Genomic DNA, 16,263 nt, shown 5'->3' on the forward strand with positions numbered 1-16,263 from the left:
CTGGGCTTAGTAGTATGCAAGAACAGTGGATTTTCCATCTTAAAGGATGGGCTTAATGATCCAGAGTGAGCAGCTTTAAAACTGATCCTATTTTCCACCTTTTCTGATGTCATTCTGTGATCCTTTTCCTCTATGTGGACCCCTCCACGTGGCAGCATCTCTTCTTTAGTTATAGCCTGAATAGAATCTCCACAATGACCTCTATTACAGCCCTCGTTGTGGGCCTCTTCCTGTAAATGACGCTGTCTCATAGGATCCTTATTATTAGTTGCATTATACCTAAAAGTCAGGTTTTGATAGGGCCCACAGTTGACTGCATACTCCTCTTGACCCAGTTTGGCAGTGTCTTCCCCTTTATTTTCTGCAACTCTTTTTTGCTACAGACTTGTTACTATGCTGCCTATGCATGATTTTAGCTCTTGAAAACTCGTCTTTTACCAATTGTAATCCAAGTCATTATCAGTCTTCACTCTCATCTGAAGACTGATTTTGATGCTCAATGAGTTAAAAATCAAGTATAACTGTATAACAAAATGCTCCATAGTTGGGGGGAACTTGGTGCGGTAAGGGGGTGCTCCGTTAAGGCGTTAATGACTTATGACCTTCTTTGACATGAGTTTGAGTTGTGAAACAGCCCCTCTGCAAAGCGGAGTAAGGCTGGTGCAACTTATCTGGCAGGAGACTCATGCACCACTTCTGTCTTTTTTCCCCATGTTATCTTTCTCTATTTTTTGCCTATTCTCCCATCCAAATTGTTAAGAGAAAAAAGGAAACAGAAATAAAGTTGTTTTTTCTTTTTGGGTACAATTTGCAATTTGTCGCATCACTTCCAAACTGAACCTTGTCTTCCTTTCACATTGCCAAATTGTTTAGGGCTGATTTCCCGGATCTGTTAGATAAGAAAAAGTGTTACTAAAGATGTCTGTTACAAGACAATAACACTGTAAAACAAATCCAAACCTACTTTGTGCTGTGATTAATTTTCTATTCTTGTAGATCTAGGAATTTCCTTTTTTGACATGCAAGAAGCAGGAAATTTTTATTCATTTCTCTTGTCCATTGTGCTCAAAAAATCAAAAGCAAGAAGAATGAGATGGTAGCAAAACAGACGCTGTAACCCCAGTAATCCTTCGACAACATACCGATGAAGCTGGTATTGCCCTATATGAGCACAAATTCTGCTATAAAATCTTGTTATCTTCAAACTTCTTTCTGTGACCGTCTTTCCACATACCATTACAACATTGCTTGTGGTTATAAAGTCCAGTTGACTTCCTCTCTTACCAGGTCTCTTAGGCCCCTGAATACGTAATAGTCTATTCCCATTGTTGTTCCAAATCATCTTTTGCTTTCCTTTTTCTGGGCGAATAAATTATTGTGAGATTTGAACCCAATGTGAAATCATCTGGCTTACTAATCTTTAAAATGTATCCATTCCTCTTCTTTCTATTCTTGCCTTTCCATATTGTATTCTCATTCCATAATATATTCTCATCTTTGCTTGTAGATGTTTTTCTTTAGATCACCTATTCAGCTGCATGAAGAATGAGCTTCTAATCTGATAATTTGTTGGTGTTAATTCATTCTTGACAATAATAGTATGTTCTAATACTCTTTGAGTTTGAAAATGATGTTTAATGAGCAGGTTGCTGGAGATGAGAATGGTATAACTGCATTTCAGATGGACATAAAGGTTATTCATTATCTAGAACTTGCTTTATTTCTTCTGCTTTCATAGGTGGACCATTTGGCATGATTGCAGTGGATAAAGCCCAGAATATTTCCCATCTATTTTTATTTATTGAAAGTGTAGCATATAATTGGAATTAATGTACAGGTAGGAGGAATTACCCTGCCTATTATGAAACAAGCACTTCTGCAAGCAAAAGATGGACGAAAGCATATTATTGGTAAAAGATCTCTTGTATTTGCATATCACATTCACTATAACCTAGATGTCAGTTGTGAATAGTCAGTTCATTTTAATTTCCAGTAATGAATTTAGAACTAGTTAGTTCAAATCTTGACAACCCTGAAAGTGTTGGTGCTCTCAAAAGGCTTACTAAGATAAATTGATTTGAAGTTAAATTTTATTTCCCCCCAAAGTACCTGCTGTTTATTAGTTTATGGTGTTCATGTTTTAACTACATTAAGAAAATCCTTGTTTGTTTGATATATTATTTTAATGCTTTTATGATAGTATTAGGAACTTAAAACAGTAACGACAATAAAAGATGATAGAAGAGGAAACATGACGAGACAGACACAGAGAAGTAGCACCAATAGCTTTTGTAAGTCTCACTTTCACATATATAAAACGAATACAGTTACATAATAAAGACTCTGTAATTCATTGTAGCTCAAATAGAAGTCTGATGAGGAAGCAAAACAAAGCAAGAAAAAGGACACTAACCACGTGCAGTTGCATAATAAATGTGCCCCCAGGGCACATATGTTACATAACACAATCCCCCTTGAATTGGCACATCGCCAGTTTTGAACATCCTTTCCGGAAAGCAGGACCCAACATAGGCTTTGTAAACGTATCATCAGTCTGATCAGAAGAAGAAACAAACATAGTAACAATCAGTTCTCTATCACAGCAGTCCACACAAATTGACTGGTGACTTCAATGTGTTTGGCCCTCTCGTGAAACACCGGTATGCTGGAAATTTCAGCACCAACTCTTCAAGTGGCAACTTCAACCACATCATCTCTGCTGCAGTATGAGGTGTAGCTTTGTCTGCATTGTACCTAGACAGAGGTGTTTGCTTCTTGCTTCTTGCTTCTCCATGTGACAACACTGACAAGATTGTCACTTATAACCAGGGTTAGACCTATTGCAATCTGCACCAGCCCAGTACCTAGACAGAGTTGTTTGCTTCTTGCTTCTCCACGTGACGAGATTGTCATCTATGAGCATTCAATAACTGGGGTTAAGACATATGGCCATCTGCATCAGCCCAGTCGATATCATAAGACCCTCATGTCAACATCTTTATGAGAATAACAAATGAATCTCTTCCTGGAGATCCTTTTAAGTATATAATATTCAACTAGCTGCCTCTGAGAGAATCTTCTTTGGTGATCAGAATTAATTATCAAGGATCTCTGATACCATGTGATAGTATCAATTAAGAACCAATGACACCAATAATAAGAAGAAAGAATAAGACAGTAAGACTACTCAAGTGAAACAAGACCAATAATCTTTGGCTGTACCCCTCTCACCACTATATAACAAACTAACAAGTAACAACAATAACTCAGCCTTGTCACACTAAATGTGGTTGGATACATGGATCCCTGCCTTTCAGTCAACTTTATTCAAGGTCATACTAGATACAAGGCCTAAGTCATTCATGTCTTTTTGCACAACTTGTTAAGTTGTTTTATATCTGCCATTTGCTCTTTTGGTTCCTTCAATCTGGATTAAATCATAAGTTCACAACTCGAGACTAGGGCATTTAAAGGCCTCTGCTGAACATGGTTGTGCCACTTCAAACAACTTTTCTCATGGTTTATCAAGTACCAAATCAACTCCAGAACCAGCTAGGATGTGACTGTTCCTTACTTCATCCTTCCTAGTTTTGTCCCTCATCCATCTCAACATCCTTAATTCTGCTACATTGAGTTTATCTGCATGACGCTTTCTTAATTACCTAATGCTTTGTACCATACATCATATTTGGTGGTTTTATAAGATTTTCCTTAAAGCAATACATTAATCACACGAAACTAGAGATATATCTCTCGACTTCATCCATCTTATTTTAATTCTCTAGGAAACATTATCCTATGTCACCTTCTTTATTTATGATTGAGCCAAGATACTTAAAATATTCACTTATACAAGAAAAACTTGAAGATTCCCTTGTTATTTTTTGAAAGAAATCTTGAGTTGTGTCTAAGAGACAACGGGGTTTTTATTTATGCTAATAACATGCCAAAAATATAACAAATCTTCCCAATCTGCGAATATTACAAAGAGAATAAAATCAAAGATCATAACAAGATGATTCTACTCTATGAAATAAAGAATGCTACCATTGCCCTAACATCACTTCCCTTGAAGTTGGTGCATAGATATTTATCATGCCAACTTGCTAATGATGTTATTGAAACTTCTGGTACTCAAGCTCTTCTTAAGAATATCAGCCCGTTTATTGTTAAGAGGTAAACAAAGGTAATCTGAACCAGTCCTGGTTCAGTCTGTTCCTTGATGAAGTGCTTGTCAATCTCCTTATACTGGGTCCTGTCATGCTGTACCGGATTATGAGCTATGCTGATTACTGATTTGCTGTCCATGTACAGCTGTATAGGTGTCTCCAAGTCTATCCTAAGCTCTACATAGTACTTCACAAATACCTTGAGCTAATGCCCTAAACTCTGCTTTAGCATTGGATCTTGCAATCATTGCCTGCTTCTTCTTCCTCCAAGCCACCAAGTTGCCCTCTACATATGCATGGTAGCCAGCATCATATGGACATCCTCGGCCAGTCCTCATCTGTGCATGCCTCAACTTTAAGGTGTCCATGAGCTAAAACAAAATACCTTTCCTTAGAGTAGCCTTTAAATATATCAAGATCTGGTGCACTGCATCTAGATGTGAGGAATATGGATCATGCATATACTGGCTGACAAGACTAATTACAAGTGTGATATTTAGTCTAGTGTATGATAGATAGATTAGTTTCTCGACCAACTTCTGATAGCTTGTCTTATCAATCAGTTCTCCTTCTTTTTCCTTCTAAGTGTAGATTGGGCTTGACAGGAGTCTTTGTTGGCATACATCCTAACATCCCTATTTCCTTCATTAGATCCACAGTATACCTTTTCTGAGAGAAAGGCACACCACTAGCCGACTATGCCAACTCTAGTCCTTGGATATATCTAAGTTTTCCTATATCTTTGTTCTCAATTTTAGTTCCCAAAAAAGTCTTCAAAGCTGAAATTTCACCCTCATTGCTACTTGCAATCACGATATCATCCACATACACTAGAACTTTGAACACATTGGTGGCCTTGGATTTGTGAGAAAATATTCTCAAGTATGTCTTCTAAGTCGACCTTATGTGTGAAACTAAAATGTTGCAGGATTGGGGAATGTAAGGTTAGACAACATGTAATGTAAACCATTTATGGCATATAAATGAAAAACTAGTGTATCAACTACCAAATACCTCAAAGAACTTAAATTTCTTCAAAATTTTACAACCATTAGAATTGTTAGTAAGTCATATCAATAAGTCATAAGTTCACAAGAATACAAGATAATCATGGAATTAGATCAAATCATAAAAATTTAATTAAGATCCTCAGCTCCACCACCAACTCCAGCGCTAGGACCACCAGCTCTAGCAGCACCATGACCATGATGTATACCGACAGCTACACGTCTGCCCTCCATCTCGATAAGGTGAGCTACCATATATTCCCTCATAAGAGTAGGGACAACACAACACACGAGTGTATCACAATACCCACTAGCCAAGTGTAGCTTGACTCAGCATTTTCCTTCATTGAGGGCTCTTCCGCGGTAGTTGCATCTGATCCTTTGGCCCCGTGGATCCATCGGGACATCATGTTGCCACACAACTTCATTGTCCTTCATGCCTATAAATAGAAATATAAAGCGGTAAGGACTTAAAGTACTATTATACACAAATAACACAACTGCACATGTAAAAGTCTAAAGCTTGAATATTGGAACCTGATGACTGGTTTATTGGTTGGTATCACTCAGCATTGTCCATCAATTGATTTTGAACAATGGCCACATATGGAGAATCAACCCTGAGATGATGAAGGAATCTCAATTATAAGCTAATTTTTCAATTGTCTAATGGTGGGGTTCTCCTCAAATCTAGGAAGCTTCGTAAATCTTAATATGGTAAAATATTAAATCAAAATTGTAACAAAATATTTTATGTTAACTTTGTATCTTCATTTAGACTGATATTGACAGCATTCACGTACACTAGACGAGATTTGACTTAAAAAAACTCCTTTCATTATAAGTAAGATTTAAACAATCTTGAATTTGTTGGGAAACTGGTTTTGTGTTCTATATATATTGTAAAAGAGTCTTGTGGAGAAATGAAATTATTTGACCAATCAAATTTCTTGCAAGGAATATATAGTTGTATGCTATATTGCTATGTTAGAATGAAAAGCGTAGTTTGTTACTTGTGTTGTTTTTCTTGAGTATCTTGCATAGGAATGATTCTTTAAAACTAGCATGCTAGTAGAATGATATTATCTTAATATGCTATTTGTGCTGAATAAAGCAGTTGTATTTATAAAATAATTGCTAACTATGGTGAAGCCTTAGAACTGCCCTTAGGAAGATTATTAAATGCTTGGTAGCCTTTTTGCCTTGATAACTATGGCACACACATAATAAGTGTAGCAACACTGTACATATGTTGCATAATAGCGCTAAACTGGCTAGCACCGAATTTGTTGACATGTTTGTATGCAGCACTTAGCATGCTTTATGCCTGGGACAATGTCCAGCGGAGGCAGTATCCATATGAGTGGATTTTGCAGGGCATAAAAGAAAAACTACTCCCAATACAGTAAAACTGAATGATAACTTTTCACTGCCGTCCAAGAAACTTTATCCAAAACAGAGGTACTCCCACTAATTTCAATTACTAGGACACCCTCCCAAAGACACTTTGCCTACAACCTAAGCAGAGACACAAGCACTTCTCTCTATATTCAATCCCTGGACATCTTCCAAACCCTGCAAAATCTATAAGAATAATAACTACCTATATTTAGGCAGCCCCTTTACATCTCATTGTAGTATTCAATTTTCTTGTGGTACCAGACTTTGTTTAGAGATAACTAATAAGCTATAATCATATATACTGCTGGAGAATTTCTGTCTTAGTTGAAGCTCCTTCAATATTGACTGTTTTTTGGAAGTTTGTTGAGAGTATAGTTCCCTGTACATAATAATGGTTAACGCTGCCGTGCGAAACTTAACCGCAAGAACAATGTATTTCAAAATGATCATGATGGCCAAACACCCCAAGTGTTTTAACCAATATTCACCTATCCATTCTGTTTTTCATTTATATTGGCTATGGGAAACTTTGCTGTATAAATACAGTTTTTTTTTTGCTGGGAGGGGTGGAGTTGCTCTGGTGGGGATGCCTTCAATTACCAACTATGCTTGAAGTGTAGTTGTTGTCTAGTGGAGTTGCTCTGGTGGGGATGCTCTTGTCAGGCAGTCACATACAAACTTTTGTTTGTTGCTGTGTGGGTATCTCCAGCACAACCTTCAGATCCCGAACGTGGCATTTTGGAAATCCAAAAGCTCAATTACAAGGGCAGGGGAGATTGCAGTCATTGGATTTCTAAAACATCATGTTTCACGATCTAAGGTCATGTGGGAGATACCCACGTGGTAGAAATAAAAAATTTGTCAAACACCAAATGTTATTCTGTGTTATTTGGTATTTCTGTCATTTTACAGGTAATCTGACTTTTCTCTTAATGCAGCTGAAATGTCAAAATGTGCTCCTCCTCCTTCTAGGAGGCTTTCCGAGCATGCTCCATTGATTCTTGTTATGCAGGTATATTTGGTTTTTGAACAATTGTTTAGCTTTCATACCTGTTAAACCAAGATGTGGTATCTGAATCAGGCTATCTGAGTTTTTTGGTAGGTCAAACCAGAAAAAATTCATTCTATTATTGGAACCGGTGGAAAGAAAGTGAAGAGCATCATTGAGGAGACAGGGGTGGAAGCCATAGAAACACAAGATAATGGAGTAGTAAGTGTAAACTAGGCCTTCTTTCACAAATATGCTTCGTGGTTCAACTTGAATATGATACTTTATGTATTAAGTTTTTTTTCCCCTGTTTCTTTTGCAGGTGAAAATTACTGCTAAAGACTTGTCTAGCTTAGAGAAGTCAAAAGCCATTATTACCAATCTAACAATGGTCCCTACTGTCGGCGATATTTATAGGTATATTTTGTAGTTGTACTTCAATTCTACTTTTTCTGGTGTGTATGCTTGGATTGATCTCATAGTATCTAGGAGATATGGTTGTTAAATCTTCTAGTTTTAGCATTTCGTTCTGTGCAAGATGTTATGGATGGACCTGATTACATGTATACACATATTATTGAAGACTACTCATGTTTCATGACAAGGGGATTGTCCCTATCATGGTGTAATAGTGAGTCCTAATTTAATTTGTTTTCGTGTTGTATACTTGTATTTAGACTTCATCTTAGATCCCTATTTACAATAGGGATCCAGCGTTATGCAAATATTGGAAGGGACTGCTATAATAAATTCTTCTTCTGTAGACATTCCCACTTGCCACCATTCCCTTCTCTTCATATTCCTTCATAAATTCTGGTTTATTTCCTATTGATTTCGTTACATTGAATAAGAGAATGAACTAGAAGAATAAAAAAAATAAAAATATGCAAATCCAAAGGAGGAAGGTTTCTGCTATCTCAGTAAAAGAAAAAGTAGTTATTGTGATATAACTGCTTGCTCTGGTTTCTCTCATGAAACACATGCTATTCCTACTATTGTTGAAGTGATATTCAGATTCTATAATCAATTTTATGAATCTAAATTATTCTTATCTGCTGGAGCCCCTAGCGAGTTCCAGAGCTTGAAGCCCTTCTGCTCATTGTTTGTGCTCATGGTGACTGTTCTTCACTTTTCCACATAAATCTGTCGATTGACATTTGGAATGCTGCTGCCTTTGAGAGTATGTAAATGATTATGTTATGTTCAAAAGTCTTCTCATAATGACAGAGTTGGTTGATGTCGAATCATTATATTCAATGGGGGATATACACAAACCTGTACTCAAAGTCCCCAAGTATTTGCTTCTGAGCGATCTTTTATCCTGTGCATGCAGCCAAGTTTCAAATCGAAAACTACAATACCATATAACCAACTAGTTTTTTTCATTTGTTCAACTGCTTGTCATTTGTTCAACTGCTTGATGTGCAAGCTCATCATTGGTGGCTTTTAATAAGCTTGAGTGCATATTTTCTCCTTGGAATTTTAGATTATTTGAATCCTGTTGGAGTTGTCTCAATCTGAAACATGTCAACATACTATTTACCGTGTACCTCAGATCCATGTAAGCTTTGTAGGCCACAACACTGCATATGATAAGATTTATTAGAAACTCTCACCCTACCAGCGGCTGGTATATATGAGGTTGTGGTTTTTCAAATAAGGAAATCCAGTAATTGGATTGACAAACCATAAATCATTCCCAAGATCTTTAGTCCTTGCTACTGAAAAGAGAGTAAACTAAAAGAAGCCAACTATCCTAGTTTCCTCTCTGCAAACTCTTACTAAACCTGAATGTTTTCACTAGATCTACTGAATTCTGTTGTCAACTTTTGCATCATGCACCAAGGAGATACATGATACATCTATACTTTTCTACTTGTAGTTACCCTTGTCTTCATCAGTACACTCTGCTATAGCCATTCTGATTCTAACCAATATTATTATATTTTAAATTTACACTAAAGTTAATTCTCACCTAGAAAGTTAGAATATAGGAGAATGTACCGTTGTAGCATAACTTGGCTTGTTTTATATGTAAGAAATCTGTCTGCTATGATAATGTTCTGGTGTCATATGTGACTGCAAACTTTAGAAGTATGTTTGACCCCAAGATTTTATTTCAGGAACTGCGAGGTCAAATCAATAGCCCCATATGGAGCCTTTGTTGAGATTGCACCTGGACGTGAGGTACATTTCAGTCCATTTGTTTTTTCTTCTCAGTGTTAACATCATTCTTTATACGTCTTAACAAATAATGTATGATTTTAGCAAAACATCCTTTTTTTTTTCTTTTCAAAGTAAGCTTTGCATTAGCAAAACATTTCATCCTTACACTTAATAGTTTCTCAGGAGAAGTTATACGTTCCCACCACCCAACATCCTTTTTCCTTCCACTTGGGCTTGGTATTAGTTATTTGTTAACCCCAACTTCCCCCATCCACCCCACTCACCCAAAAAAAAAAAAAAATGAAAAGAAAGAAAGAAAGAAAAGAAAAGAAAAGAAAAGAAAAGTTATGTATAAATACCATTTTTATTTGAATTTTAGACATTTAAGTAGTTGAACATTTTTCTTATAAATTTTGAAACATATGTCTAATTATAACATTCACAGAAAAGTTAGTGAGCTTTATGATGTTCAGTAGTACCCACTGAGCCCAGTAATGGTAGACCACCCATGTTGGAGAGGTATCCTATGCCCAAGTCATCGGTTCAGTTTTATATACTAGGGTTCAAATTAAGGCTCATAGTTTATTTTAAATTAGAGAGTTGCCAATGATCTCTACTTAGTAATAGTGAAGGTTAAAGGCATCTACTTAATTTTGTGCAACATTTAGTTCACTTTTAATTAATAAATGCTTGTTTCCAGTTGAAATTTAACAAAAAAGTTCGGTTGTGGTTCCTTTATGACATGCACTCCACCCAATATACATGGTTTAGAACTTCATAAGCTTTTCAAAGTTAATAAATTTTTGTGAAATATTATCAGGAGGATGGAGGACCATTCTATCAACTTCTGTACTTTGAAATACAAAATAATTAAAGTACTTGACTAATCCATTGGTTTTTCAATTAAAAAATTATTAATATACTATTCAACGAATAAGTTAATAATAGCTCTGATGTGAACACAGGGACCCTCCCAGCCAAAACCTCAACTGGAGCCCCCAGGATGGCTCCTAGAAGCCACTCTAAGCTGGCCAAATCCTGTTTGATGGGTATTTTGGGCATTTTAGCCCTAATTTTTTGAATTTTCCAGAATTTTCGTTGAGTTTAGTTTGCTAATTTGAGTTAGGTTTTGTTTTGTTTGGAGATTTTTGTTTGAGTTAAATTTGTTTTGAATCAAGTCCCAAGTTAGTTGAGATAAGATAAGGAATTCTCTAAGGAGTTGCTTTATTAATAAGAGTCCAGTCCAAGATGTAATTGAAACCTTATCTACTAAGGAATCCTAAAGTTGAGTTAAGAGTCTTTTTTTTCTAGGCTATAAATAGTCAGTTCTTGCATTGTAATTTTCAGTTTTGATTATTAATAAATTTGATTGAGGCGAGGACCAAGATCTCCTTGTTGGGTAGGCCTTCGTTGAGTGAATTGTTCAAGTTCTTCATCTTCTTCAACAATCCAACAGATTTCAAGCCTTCATCAAAGCAATCAAGTAGTCACAACACTCAAGTAAGTAGGAGAAACACCCCCCCCCCCCAATTCCCGGTCCCCCTTCTCTTGTCCCTAGCCCTTGCCACCCATCCCCTTTCTTGTGCATCAGAGAAACCTCCTCCTAGTCTTGTCAAAGCGTCTGCCTAGGCGGCAAGGTCTTTTCAACCGCCTTGTTTTTAATTGTTTAATTGACCCGCTGTTTTTTCTGCCGCTTTTTCACCTAAACGCTACCACTTTGTCGCCTTATTGCCTCCTAGACACTAAAGCAATCGCATTTTTGACACTTTGTAGTTTGTACATGAGCCATATTCAATATCGAGAATCAATGAATCAGTAAATGGACAATGACTTGGAAATCGGAATAATGAGATCTATTAATTTATCGTGTTGGCACTGTTAGTACATAGTCATTGTTATGATGCTTGATGATATGAACTTATGTTTATGTTCTTTTTTTGGATTCTTTATTCTTTGAATGAATGTGACTATTGAATGTTTGTTTAGCTTATTATAGAAAGTAGTTGTATTGAAAAAATTTGACCCAACCGCTTTGGTAGCCTTATTGCCACCTAGGCACCACTTTGTCGCCTAATCACCTAGGCAGAGCCCCAATCGCTTTGGTCACCTTTCCACCTTGACAAACTTGCCTCCCCCCTTGCTGCTGTGCCTTAACAATAGTATTCCCTACCCCCACGACTACCTTAAGCCCTTCCCCTATGCCCCAGCCCCTTCCCCTATTTCCCTTAGCACCTGCAGGTCCCCCACTCCTCTCCCCTTTTCCACGGCACCCTAGAGTTTTGTCCCCTGCAAACCTTCCATTCCCAGCCCTTGAAACCACCTTTCTACATCCATTAGGATCACAATTCCTCTAGGAGTAGACCCCCCCCCCCCAAGTGGATTAATTCCTTCAATTCCAGCCCTCCTTCCCTGACTTTTGGAAGGCCTGTACCCTGTACTTCATCTTCTTCCTTACGAAGAATTGCAGAATTTTTAAATTTCAGAAACACTAAGTTTCTTAACACCTCAGCCCTTCATTCACTAAACTCAAGTTCTGAAATTGCAGAACAGCAGCACCATTAGCTCTGGACTTCAAGACAGCAAGACCTCTACTCTTCCCTAACCCTAGCTGAACCTTCTAAAACCCTAAAACCTGAATCCTGCAAGTACCCAGAACCCTGTTGACACTGTGACTGGATTTGAAAGTGCGAGAACACCCTCTGAAACCCTAGAATATTCATCCTTATTTGCTGGAGTTTCCTAGGCAAACCCTAAGTCTAGGGAAATTACTAAAATACCCCTAACGCTAGAACTGGTTTCCATCAAGCTTAGTTAGTCTATTGATTTATCAAAATTAAAAAGGAGTTTCTTGAATGTAACTGTAGAAGAATTAGAGAAGTAGGAGTATTTGAGAGAATGTATTAACTTGTCAAGGTGACTGGGGCCTCTATTTTTATAGTGAAACAGCAGATTACTAGTAACAGTGTTAGCTTGGGCCAACTCACAATTCTCAGACCTTATCTAGCATACAAATACAAACGTAGATTGGTTACATAAAAAGCCTTCTAGCATACAAATTCAATCCTAGTTGGGTTACATAACATACCTTATCTTCAATCTTCCCCTCAAGGTGGTGCATAGGTGTTTTGCATGCCCACCTGGAAACATTAGGATGGAATGACTTGATTTGATAAGCCTTCAGTGGAAACATTTGTCAATTGATTCTTTGATGTAACAAATTGAATGCATATCAGATCCTCTTCAATTTTCTCCTTAGTGAAGTGCCAATTGTTGTCAGCATGTTTTGGTCCTATGTTGCTAAACTAGATAAAAAGCAATGCTTATTGTAGCTTTCTTGTCACCATAGAGCTGTATGGCTTCCTCAGATCACTGAGAAGCCTTCTTGGTCAGATGAGTTTGCATAATCCCAGTGTCATTGACTAATTGCTGTGTTCAGCCTTTAGTGAACATATTGCCTATTGACTCTTGAGTAACAAATTAGATGCATATAAGACCTCTTTCCAATTATTTCCTTAATGAAGTGCTGATCAATCTCAGCATGTTTTGGTCCGGTCTTGCTAAACTAGGTTATGAGCTGTAGCATCTGTAGCTTTGTTGTCACCGTAGAACCTCAGGGGCTCCTCAAATGCAATTCTTGGATCACTGAGAAGCATTTTTGGCCAAATGAATTCTCATACTCCTTGTGTCACTAACTCACAGTGCTGTGGTTCGAGTTCTCAATCTCAAGTCCTATCTTGCCGAGTCAGAAAAGGAGGGTTGGCTCAAGAACTTGCTTGGTGGAATATTTTCACCAACTTGAGAGATATTAGGGGTCATTTGGCACTGAAACTTGTTGTCTTGCCTATTTCAGCCCTTCTTAACACACTAGTAATATCGGGTTTATGAAAAGAAATAGTGTAAACGTGAGTTCCATTTTGGAGCCCAAGTGGGAAACAACTAAGCTGAACTGCTGAAGTGAAAACTTAAAATCGCATATTGTACACATCATATAAACATATATTAATGCTCAAACTTCAAAATTCTACAAGTCTAATACACTACACTTGTTCTTAGTTACATTGTGAAGTTTGAATGATACTCCAATCATTGTTGCAGCTTGAAAGTTGAGACTTGAGATCCTATGTGCTAAGCACATGGTCTCGCCTTGCGCATCATCTCATCTTGCACGTCATCTCATCTTACTAAATGGAAAAAGAGAGATCTCAGCTCAAGAGTTCTCCTTTCATATTTCAGCCTCTACACTAGATCTGGAAATTATTAGTTCTTCCTTGCTTCACAATATGACTAGATTCCCTGCTAGAAAGCTCATGATAGTTGAGAAATGAAATGAACGAAGGAACTAGTGGCGAGTAGTGACACCGATGTTTAGATGGCATCCATCTGATCAGAGAGAAAGCTGCTGCAATATAAGTTTCAGGACCGATATCAGATGCTTCAGATAGATGAACCTAGGAATAAGTGTTACCCTGTTTTCAATTGTGTGAAGCAGAAAAGAGAAACAAAGAAAACATGAAGAAAGAATATGAGTGGAATATGAGAATCAGGGAGAGCTGCTTGGTAGATTGAAAGCACTTCCCAAACATCTAACTAAATTACAAGCCGACCAGGAAGAGATTCTCATCAGATCAAAAGTACTCCCCAAGCATCTAACTAGATGGCATTCAAACTAAGGTAGAAGAATTCCACCCTAACTAGGAAACAAAAAGTAATAAAGGAGAAAATATGGCACTAGAATCATTCCTTTGTTGCACACAATTCATGCCTTGAACCTAGTCATTCAGGTAGCATGTACGTGTTTAGTTGACAGTTGACACTAATGTTATATATGAAAGTTTGAAGTCTTCCTTTGTATTGTATGAACTCTGTGGGAGTTGGGTTATTTAAACATTCTAATCAATGCCCCTTGAGGCCAACTTTGTACCCTGTTTGTGTCTGGGTTCATTAGACACTCAATCTATCCACTTACATATGTTGTTCTTATCTTTTAGAGTTCCTTTATGTAACTTATTTTATTCCATTTTTGAGGTTTCACATTCTGGTCCTATGCAGGGACTCTGTCACATTAGTGAACTAAGTACCAATTGGCTAGCAAAGGCTGAAGATGTAAGTACGCTGTTTCATCCTCAAGTATGTTTAACTGAGCTCATGCTGTAACAAGTTTACATTAATTTCTCATTGCAGGTGGTAAAAGTTGGGGATCACGTTGACGTCAAACTTATCGAGGTATGCATAGGCATCTTCTTGTCCTTCTTAATAATTAATAATTTCCAATATTATTGATCGGTAGAATCTATAGGTAAATGGAGGATTTAATTCTCACTTCCTGTCTGTTATGAACAATTCGTGTGTTAAAGTGTAGGGGAAGCTCTGTCCTGACTCAAGCCTTTTAATGCTTCTCCTTAATGAGAGTGTCAGTATATTTGGCATTGGTGAACAATGCTTCTCCTTAATGTACTCTGCTTGATTAAATCCTTTATCAGGACATATGGATATTAACTAACTCTATAACCTAAATAGACTAATGTTTATACTAGTTGTACATGTCACCCTGTAAGATGGATTTTCAATCAGCCAAAAGAATCATTTGATTAATTGATAAGGTTCTCACTCCAACTAAAACCTTCTGACAGTTGATCTTGTAAATTGTCCTACTCCATATCTTGAAGTTTTTGTGACAATTTTCCTTCTGATTATATTGCATGCAATCCAGGTAAATGAGAAAGGGCACCTTCGTCTCAGCCGCCGGGCTTTACTGCCTGAAGCAAGTCCAGACAAAGCCAATGCAGAGCAGCCAACAAGTACCCAAACTGTGGAAGATGCATCTTCAGGAACCTCTGAGAAGGGTTCACCAAAAGAAGTTGCAAGCACATTGAATGAACAACCCCAGGAGAAGGTTACTGTCTCCAAGATGAGTAACTCACCTAAGAAAAGAAGTTCTTCTGATGAAAGCTTACTAAAGCCAGAAAAAGCTATTAAGAGAATAGTTAGTGCTACAAGAGGTGGGCCTCATGTTAACAAATCTAGGCCAAAGAAGAGCAGCAGTAAAGAAGTTGACAGTGTTGCTGGCAATGAAGACACTAGCTTGGTAGATGGCAAGGCTAAAGTTAGGTAGAATATCTTGTTTTAGTGGCGATCTGGGATTAGTTCAATGATCAAGTAGTAGAAAATCACTCCCATAAAAAGGATAAAGGTACGAAGTCCACTTTTTCCCTTATATTACATCAAAATTTTTTTTTGGTAGAAATATTATGTCAATATTAGTGCACATACATGGATGTCTAGGAATAAAATTTATTCATGTTGGGAAATATAACTCCTAAGCATAGTTTTAAAGGAGCTGCCTTGGCATCCAAACAGATTTTTTGGGGGCCTAGCCTACTATGATCTGAGTGCAGGACACTGGAATATTTGCTTATCCTTATTCTTTTATTCCATTTATTGTGCTTCAATTGTTACTGAACCTGCCTGGATGTTATTCATAAGCAAACCTGCTCCTTCCCAACACCCCCAAAGACTGAATTTTCCATTGTAA

General features: G+C 37.3%; 1 protein-coding gene across 1 annotated transcript in view; it reads left to right on the forward strand.

Annotated features, from left to right (window-relative positions):
* RIF10 (polyribonucleotide nucleotidyltransferase) overlaps positions 1 to 15,898 on the forward strand; it is a 106,998-nt gene extending 91,100 nt beyond the window's left edge. The window contains 9 exon segments of the mRNA XM_089144650.1: positions 1,646 to 1,693; positions 1,838 to 1,910; positions 7,516 to 7,589; positions 7,680 to 7,787; positions 7,888 to 7,982; positions 9,689 to 9,752; positions 14,781 to 14,834; positions 14,913 to 14,954; positions 15,442 to 15,898. Coding sequence (XP_089000776.1) covers positions 1,646 to 1,693; positions 1,838 to 1,910; positions 7,516 to 7,589; positions 7,680 to 7,787; positions 7,888 to 7,982; positions 9,689 to 9,752; positions 14,781 to 14,834; positions 14,913 to 14,954; positions 15,442 to 15,843 — 960 coding nt within the window. The 3' untranslated portion in view covers positions 15,844 to 15,898.
* The last annotated feature ends 365 nt before the right edge of the window (positions 15,899 to 16,263 follow it).

Source organism: Hakea prostrata, chromosome 2 (assembly GCF_041222555.1).
Source record: "Hakea prostrata isolate BN-2017 chromosome 2, UWA_Hpros_2, whole genome shotgun sequence".
In the NCBI taxonomy this organism is placed as follows: Eukaryota; Viridiplantae; Streptophyta; class Magnoliopsida; order Proteales; family Proteaceae; genus Hakea; species Hakea prostrata.